The 9,565-nt window shown below is 39.2% G+C and overlaps 2 protein-coding genes across 2 annotated transcripts; both read left to right on the plus strand.

The window, feature by feature from the left end:
* The first annotated feature begins 514 nt into the window (after nt 1-514).
* On the plus strand, nt 515-2,949 carry LOC148342280 (uncharacterized). Its single transcript, XM_088285710.1, has 2 exons — nt 515-523; nt 993-2,949. The coding sequence occupies exons 1-2, from the start codon at nt 515-517 to the stop codon at nt 2,598-2,600; spliced, it is 1,617 nt and encodes a 538-aa protein (XP_088141836.1). The 3' UTR covers nt 2,601-2,949.
* A 518-nt stretch (nt 2,950-3,467) lies between these two features.
* LOC148342281 (uncharacterized) lies at nt 3,468-5,902 on the plus strand. The gene is made up of 2 exons (XM_088285721.1): nt 3,468-3,476; nt 3,946-5,902. The coding sequence occupies exons 1-2, from the start codon at nt 3,468-3,470 to the stop codon at nt 5,551-5,553; spliced, it is 1,617 nt and encodes a 538-aa protein (XP_088141847.1). The 3' UTR covers nt 5,554-5,902.
* The last annotated feature ends 3,663 nt before the right edge of the window (nt 5,903-9,565 follow it).

Genomic DNA, 9,565 nt, shown 5'->3' on the forward strand with positions numbered 1-9,565 from the left:
CCTTCATTTCGCTGTGTGAAAAGGTGAAAAATAGATCTAGAAGTTGAACTCGAAAAAGAACAAGAAAGAGAAACGCAAGCAGTCTCAGTTTCTCTCAAAGGTTCTGGAATGTCAGGAGTTGGCAACTTGATGGCGACTGGAGTCAGCGCTGGTTTTCTCGCAGTGTTTGGCTGGCTCGTATATGTATGGTCCATTGAACAAAACTCAAACTCTTCAAATATCCCCTCACATACATTTAATATTTCGCTTTCTGAATAAATTTCTGACTAGCTAAAACCTCTTTCCAGGTTGAGCTCTATCAAGCGTTTGGGGCTTGTTGCTAAGCAGAATCTTACTTCGGGAAAAAACGTATAATTTTGTCAAATATACTAAATATTTTTGTTCATGCTCTATTATATTTTTTATATATTGGATTATTTTTATAATGAAATAGGGAAATATTAAAATTGGCAACCACATACAGACCTAATTCAATTAATATGAAATATAAAACATTTTATAACTATTGAACTCAATGAGAAGAGTCCTAATCTTGAAATAAATATTGAAATATAAAAAATACTTATATATTAAATAAATTCAATTACCCAACTCCGGATGAGCGGCAGAAAATGGCTGGATGGATGGAATAATTTAAATTGCATACATATTCAAATGAACAAATTTGTTCAGAAAAATGTATGTGTCAAATGTTGCCCAGTTGGCATCCATTGCAGCCTGGTCATCCTGGAAGGGGGATTCCCCCATCTGTGGTCCCTTCTCAAGGTTTCTCACTTTTCCCCTAATGAGGTTTTGTGAGTTTTTCCTTGCCCTTCTGGGGGTTAAGATCGGGGATGTCGATTGTGGCTATGTAAAGCCCTTTGAGACTGTCTGTGATTAAGGGCTATACAAATAAAATTGACTTGACTTGACTTGACCAAACCAAATGATGTGTGTTTGTCTTTTTGTGTCCTGCAGACGTCAGTGAAAACGATCTCCGTTCTGTGAAAGAGGAGCCAGACTTGACTCACATCAAAAAGGAGGAGGAGGAGGAGGAGATCAACAAGTCACCAGTGAACGTTGACCCTATAAAGACTGAAGATGAAAACAAGGATGAGTGTGAGGACAACAGAGGGGCGGAGCCTACAAGCAGCAGTTCAAGTCATCTCGTGACAACAGAAGTTGATGAAGACCACTGGGGACCATCACAAGTACATAATGAGGACACATTATCACACGCTGATGATGATGATGATGATGGGCAAGCCAAAGGTGAAAGGGCATGTCACACTGACTCATTCACTTCAAAGCTGTCTTTAAAAGGGCACAGAAAAACACACAGTGGTGAAAAACCTTTTTCCTGCTCGGTATGTGGCAAAAGCTTCTCTCGAAAGTCTCATTTAGTAAGGCACACAAGAACGCACAGTGGAGAAAAACCTTTTTCTTGCTCAGTTTGTGGCAAAAGCTTCGATCAAAATTCAAGTTTAACATACCACACAAGAATACACAGTGGAGAAAAACCTTTTTCCTGCTCAGTTTGTGGCAAGAGTTTCTCTCGAAAGTTTCATTTAACAATCCACACAAGAACACACAGTGGAGAAAAATCTTTTTCCTGCTCAGTTTGTGGAAAATGCTTCTCTCTAAAGGCAAATTTAACAGAACACGCAAGAACACACACTGGAGAAAAACCTTTTTCTTGCTCAGTTTGTGGCAAAAGCTTTTCTTTCAAGTCAAATTTAAAAACACATATACGATTACACACTGGAGAAAAACCTTTTTCATGCTCAGTTTGTGGCAAGAGTTTCTCTCAAAATTCAAGTTTAACATACCACACAAGAATACACAGTGGAGAAAAATCTTTTTCCTGCTCAGTTTGTGGCAAGAGTTTCTCTCGAAGGTCTCATTTAATAATTCACACAAGAACACACAGTGGTGAAAAATCTTTTTCCTGCTCAGTTTGTGGAAAATGCTTCTCTCAAAAGGAAGGTTTAACAAGCCACACAAGAACACACACTGGAGAAAAACCATTTTCCTGCTTGGTTTGTGGTAAAAGCTTTTCTCTAAAATCAAGTTTCACATACCACACAAGAATACACAGTGGAGAAAACCCTTTTTCCTGCTCAGTTTGTGGCAAGAGTTGCTCTCGAAAGTCTCATTTAACAAGCCACACAAGAACACACACTGGAGAAAAACCATTTTCCTGCTTGGTTTGTGGTAAAAGCTTTTCTCTAAAATCAAATTTGACAAGTCACACAAGAAAGCACAGTGGTGAAAAACCTTTTTCCTGCTCAGTTTGTGCCAAGAGGTTCTCTCAAAAGTCGCATTTACGAAGCCACACAAGAACGCACAGTGGAGAAAAACCTTTTTCCTGCTCAGTTTGTGCCAAGAGGTTCTCTCGAAAGTCGCATTTACGAAGCCACACAAGAACACACAGTGGAGAAAAACCTTTTTCCTGCTCAGTTTGTGCCAAGAGGTTCTCTCGAAAGTCGCATTTACGAAGCCACACAAGAACGCACAGTGGAGACAAGCCATTGAGTTGCAGCGTTTGTGCTAAAAAATTCTTCACTAAACAGGGTGCTGAGAGTCACAATTGTGCTGGTGAGAAAAGCAGCGATCCTTGAAGCTTAAAAAAAAGAAAACAAAAAACTGAAGGAACTGACTCTGAGTGGTAAGATGTAATTGTGATTTTGAATAAAATATGAAAAATTTAATTTTGCAAAGCTCTTTTATTGACATTAAGCCAATGGGATCAGAGTCAGAATTATCAATGTGTTTGTGTGATGATGATCTTTTTTTTGTGATTTTACATCAAGATGTAAATGAAATTAATTGCCTTTGCCTGGAATAACATTTGTTAACGTTATGCTTTTCAGTTGTCTTTTTACTTAATGGTACAGGTGTGAGAAGAAACGGTGCTTATGAAATCGGTGCCTTCCACTATCAATAAAATTACTTGTTCCACTTGCTCAACTGGCCTTCATTTCGCTGTGTGAAAAGGTGAAAAATAGATCTAGAAGTTGAACTCGAAAAAGAACAAGAAAGAGAAACGCAAGCAGTCTCAGTTTCTCTCAAAGGTTCTGGAATGTCAGGAGTTGGCAACTTGATGGCGACTGGAGTCAGCGCTGGTTTTCTCGCAGTGTTTGGCTGGCTCGTATATGTATGGTCCATTGAACAAAACTCAAACTCTTCAAATATCCCCTCACATACATTTAATATTTCGCTTTCTGAATAAATTTCTGACTAGCTAAAACCTCTTTCCAGGTTGAGCTCTATCAAGCGTTTGGGGCTTGTTGCTAAGCAGAATCTTACTTCGGGAAAAAACGTATAATTTTGTCAAATATACTAAATATTTTTGTTCATGCTCTATTATATTTTTTATATATTGGATTATTTTTATAATGAAATAGGGAAATATTAAAATTGGCAACCACATACAGACCTAATTCAATTAATATGAAATATAAAACATTTTATAACTATTGAACTCAATGAGAAGAGTCCTAATCTTGAAATAAATATTGAAATATAAAAAATACTTATATATTAAATAAATTCAATTACCCAACTCCGGATGAGCGGCAGAAAATGGCTGGATGGATGGAATAATTTAAATTGCATACATATTCAAATGAACAAATTTGTTCAGAAAAATGTATGTGTCAAATGTTGCCCAGTTGGCATCCATTGCAGCCTGGTCATCCTGGAAGGGGGATTCCCCCATCTGTGGTCCCTTCTCAAGGTTTCTCACTTTTCCCCTAATGAGGTTTTGTGAGTTTTTCCTTGCCCTTCTGGGGGTTAAGATCGGGGATGTCGATTGTGGCTATGTAAAGCCCTTTGAGACTGTCTGTGATTAAGGGCTATACAAATAAAATTGACTTGACTTGACTTGACCAAACCAAATGATGTGTGTTTGTCTTTTTGTGTCCTGCAGACGTCAGTGAAAACGATCTCCGTTCTGTGAAAGAGGAGCCAGACTTGACTCACATCAAAAAGGAGGAGGAGGAGGAGGAGATCAACAAGTCACCAGTGAACGTTGACCCTATAAAGACTGAAGATGAAAACAAGGATGAGTGTGAGGACAACAGAGGGGCGGAGCCTACAAGCAGCAGTTCAAGTCATCTCGTGACAACAGAAGTTGATGAAGACCACTGGGGACCATCACAAGTACATAATGAGGACACATTATCACACGCTGATGATGATGATGATGATGGGCAAGCCAAAGGTGAAAGGGCATGTCACACTGACTCATTCACTTCAAAGCTGTCTTTAAAAGGGCACAGAAAAACACACAGTGGTGAAAAACCTTTTTCCTGCTCGGTATGTGGCAAAAGCTTCTCTCGAAAGTCTCATTTAGTAAGGCACACAAGAACGCACAGTGGAGAAAAACCTTTTTCTTGCTCAGTTTGTGGCAAAAGCTTCGATCAAAATTCAAGTTTAACATACCACACAAGAATACACAGTGGAGAAAAACCTTTTTCCTGCTCAGTTTGTGGCAAGAGTTTCTCTCGAAAGTTTCATTTAACAATCCACACAAGAACACACAGTGGAGAAAAATCTTTTTCCTGCTCAGTTTGTGGAAAATGCTTCTCTCTAAAGGCAAATTTAACAGAACACGCAAGAACACACACTGGAGAAAAACCTTTTTCTTGCTCAGTTTGTGGCAAAAGCTTTTCTTTCAAGTCAAATTTAAAAACACATATACGATTACACACTGGAGAAAAACCTTTTTCATGCTCAGTTTGTGGCAAGAGTTTCTCTCAAAATTCAAGTTTAACATACCACACAAGAATACACAGTGGAGAAAAATCTTTTTCCTGCTCAGTTTGTGGCAAGAGTTTCTCTCGAAGGTCTCATTTAATAATTCACACAAGAACACACAGTGGTGAAAAATCTTTTTCCTGCTCAGTTTGTGGAAAATGCTTCTCTCAAAAGGAAGGTTTAACAAGCCACACAAGAACACACACTGGAGAAAAACCATTTTCCTGCTTGGTTTGTGGTAAAAGCTTTTCTCTAAAATCAAGTTTCACATACCACACAAGAATACACAGTGGAGAAAACCCTTTTTCCTGCTCAGTTTGTGGCAAGAGTTGCTCTCGAAAGTCTCATTTAACAAGCCACACAAGAACACACACTGGAGAAAAACCATTTTCCTGCTTGGTTTGTGGTAAAAGCTTTTCTCTAAAATCAAATTTGACAAGTCACACAAGAAAGCACAGTGGTGAAAAACCTTTTTCCTGCTCAGTTTGTGCCAAGAGGTTCTCTCAAAAGTCGCATTTACGAAGCCACACAAGAACGCACAGTGGAGAAAAACCTTTTTCCTGCTCAGTTTGTGCCAAGAGGTTCTCTCGAAAGTCGCATTTACGAAGCCACACAAGAACACACAGTGGAGAAAAACCTTTTTCCTGCTCAGTTTGTGCCAAGAGGTTCTCTCGAAAGTCGCATTTACGAAGCCACACAAGAACGCACAGTGGAGACAAGCCATTGAGTTGCAGCGTTTGTGCTAAAAAATTCTTCACTAAACAGGGTGCTGAGAGTCACAATTGTGCTGGTGAGAAAAGCAGCGATCCTTGAAGCTTAAAAAAAAGAAAACAAAAAACTGAAGGAACTGACTCTGAGTGGTAAGATGTAATTGTGATTTTGAATAAAATATGAAAAATTTAATTTTGCAAAGCTCTTTTATTGACATTAAGCCAATGGGATCAGAGTCAGAATTATCAATGTGTTTGTGTGATGATGATCTTTTTTTTGTGATTTTACATCAAGATGTAAATGAAATTAATTGCCTTTGCCTGGAATAACATTTGTTAACGTTATGCTTTTCAGTTGTCTTTTTACTTAATGGTACAGGTGTGAGAAGAAACGGTGCTTATGAAATCGGTGCCTTCCACTATCAATAAAATTACTTGTTCCACTTGCTCAACTGGCCTTCATTTCGCTGTGTGAAAAGGTGAAAAATAGATCTAGAAGTTGAACTCGAAAAAGAACAAGAAAGAGAAACGCAAGCAGTCTCAGTTTCTCTCAAAGGTTCTGGAATGTCAGGAGTTGGCAACTTGATGGCGACTGGAGTCAGCGCTGGTTTTCTCGCAGTGTTTGGCTGGCTCGTATATGTATGGTCCATTGAACAAAACTCAAACTCTTCAAATATCCCCTCACATACATTTAATATTTCGCTTTCTGAATAAATTTCTGACTAGCTAAAACCTCTTTCCAGGTTGAGCTCTATCAAGCGTTTGGGGCTTGTTGCTAAGCAGAATCTTACTTCGGGAAAAAACGTATAATTTTGTCAAATATACTAAATATTTTTGTTCATGCTCTATTATATTTTTTATATATTGGATTATTTTTATAATGAAATAGGGAAATATTAAAATTGGCAACCACATACAGACCTAATTCAATTAATATGAAATATAAAACATTTTATAACTATTGAACTCAATGAGAAGAGTCCTAATCTTGAAATAAATATTGAAATATAAAAAATACTTATATATTAAATAAATTCAATTACCCAACTCCGGATGAGCGGCAGAAAATGGCTGGATGGATGGAATAATTTAAATTGCATACATATTCAAATGAACAAATTTGTTCAGAAATATTCAAGAGTCAAATAAAAAGGTTTAAATTAATATTGATATAATTTAACATTAAAATAATTGAATAAATATTGTATTATTACATAAACAAGCTTAAATATAAATTCTAATAAATAAAAAAAAAAGTTGTGTATTTTTAAATGGCCTAATTTAGATATGGGAAGTAATTCTCTTTATGAAACTATGAAGGGACTGGAGCTCACAGAAGTGACCAGTCTTGGTTCTGAAGTTCCGATGTAACCAGATACTGCCCTGAGAGAAAATAGGCCTGAGCATTGTTTATGGTGGGGGCAATTCTCTCGCCAGGTCAGTGACCTTCCAGGGTATGGAAGTAATTTAAGGTGGTCACGAGTAGACTGGTCGTATCAACGGGGAGACGCATCTGCTCTCCCTCTGGGGGACTTTTGGAGGGAAATCCCGAAGACTAGCGTGATGGGAATGCATATGCAACAAGGGAAAATTAGATATTCATGTCCTATTTGGGCATTCCCTATAAGAAGGGAATGTCTGAGAGGGGGATCGCACGTTTTTGGGGAGACTTCTTTTGACATCAGCATGTGACGAGAATAAAATCTTTCTTCTTTCTTTTGTTCTTTTCCATCACCAATCCAGCCTTGCTCGGCTGCCTCTCCTGAAGGCAGCAAGGACCCACACTTCAAAGACAAAATATACGACATATTGAAAGAAAAATAATACTCAAATATTGAAATAAGTATAGAATTGAAAGAATAAACAACAAAGAAATAAATACCTCCTGGAAAATATCATTATTTTCAACATTTGTCAAAGCACAAAATTTCGATCAGATTGAGTTCTTTCTTGCACATTCTTAAACAATCATAATTTTTTTACTTTTACTTTTTAAGTTACTTCAGTGCATTTCACACCTGAGCCTTCAGGGAATTCCTACTTCGTCCTACTTGAATGAATCCACATCAAAATATCATCATTTATGACACCACGGCTGGACAAATAATATCCAGAAACACACTTACGCACCACTGAGTGAGTGTTGGGCGATATAGCTTCTCTTGAAAGGTCCGACTTGAAAATGTCTTTGCAAGTGTATCTGCAATTAAATCCACACTTTTCCCTCCTTCGGCCATTGTGGTTCAAAAAAAGCAAGAATATATTTTAGATTTTCGAACGGCCGCCAATTACAACTTTCGAGTGTGTTGATTCGGCATCGCGCTGCCCCCTCACGAGTGAGTATCCAATCACAAAACGCGTTCATCACCCTCAGCAAAAGGCCAGCGAAAAGGTTCACTGTAAACAACTCGTGATCTGATTGGCTGTCGCAACCGTCTAACAAGGCCGTGAAATTGAAAACCAACAACAATCAGCCAATAAAAACAAAGGGATGTTGTAGGCTAAAAGTGACAGCAAAGGGAAGACAACACAAATTAACGTTCACAATTGTGCCAAGTGGACTGGAGTCAACCCTTGGAGACAAGGCGTCTGAAGAGCTTGGATTGATAAAAAGAATTTACGAAATCAACAGCAAGGATGTCAATAAAAAGAACAAAGTGTTGCCGAGTGAAGGTAGTAAGAGTATAGTGAACAAATACTTTTCTGTCTTCAAAGGTAGCGTACCTTGTCCTTACAAAATACAGCTCAAGGAAGATGCTAAACCTGTAGTACATGCCCCGAGAAGAGTTCCAGCCCCTCTCAAAGAGAGATTAAAAAAGGAACTGAACAGAATGACACCAATAGGAGTCATAGAGAAAGTGGAAGAACCCACCGACTGGGTAAATTCCATCACGTGTGTTAAAAAGAGGAACTTCCCAGAGTTACGTGTTTGCCTCGACCCCAAAGATCTGAATGAAAACATTAAAAGAGAACATTATCAGATTCCCAACCGTGAAGAAATCCTGAGTGACAAGGCAGGTGCTAAGTACTTCAGCAAATTAGATGCAACGCATAGATTTTGGCAGGTGAAGCTGGACACCGAAAGCAGCAGGTACACCACCTTCAACACACCATTTGGGCGTTTCTGTTTTCTGAGACTGCCATTTGGCATAAAGTCTGCGCCTGAGATCTTTCACAGAGCTATGGAGTCAATCATAGAAGGTCTGGAAGGAACCCGTGTGTACATTGATGATTTGGTTGTTTAGGGAAACACGGAACAAGAACACAATGAGAGACTTGAGGAACTGCTACAAAGAGTTAAAATGAATGGACTTAAACTAAAACGAGAGAAATGTCTGTTTGGTGTTACAGAATTGAAATTCTTGGGAGACAAGCTCACAGCAGATGGAGTGGTGCCAGACAGAACCAAAGTGCAAGCAATGCCGGACATGCCAGTTCCAACTGAGAAAAAAGGACTTCTGCGAGCAATGGGGTTGATAAACTTCCGGGGCAAGTTCATTCCAAACCTCTCGTCGAGGACAAAGTCCCTTAGAGAGCTGCTGCATCACAACGTCGCCTTTGAGTGGACGACAAAACATGACAAAGAATGGCAAGATCTAAGGAGAACTGTGACAGCTGAGCCAGTCCTTGCCTACTTTGATCCATCAAAACCAACCAAAATTTCCACGGATGCGTCGAAAGATGTGCTAGGTGCCGTACGGCTGCAAAAGGCGAGAGACACATGGCAACCTGTAGCCTATGCATCCAGGTCAATGTCAGAGACTGAAAAACGCTCTGCTCAGATCGAAAAGGAGTCACTGGGTCTAGTGTTTGGATGTGGCAAATTTCACACGTATGTTTATGGACTGCCCACGTTCATAGCAGAGACTGATCATAAGCCACTGATTTCAATTAGGAAGAAAAATCTCAATGACATGACGCCCAGAATTCAACGCATGATGACATTGCAGCGCTATGATTTTGAGCGAACTGACACGCTTGGAAAATACATAGTGCTTGCTGATGCGTTATCCCGAGCGTCGCACCCTAACAGTGACATCAAGGACTGCGTTACGGCGGAGGAGGCTGAGGCTCACATCAACATGGTCACAGCCGCGCTTCCTGCTACTGACGCT

The sequence above is a fragment of the Idiotropiscis lumnitzeri genome, chromosome 2, assembly GCF_059441095.1.
Source record: "Idiotropiscis lumnitzeri isolate Australia: NSW breed Sydney's pygmy pipehorse chromosome 2, RoL_Ilum_1.0, whole genome shotgun sequence".
Taxonomy (NCBI): Eukaryota; Metazoa; Chordata; class Actinopteri; order Syngnathiformes; family Syngnathidae; genus Idiotropiscis; species Idiotropiscis lumnitzeri.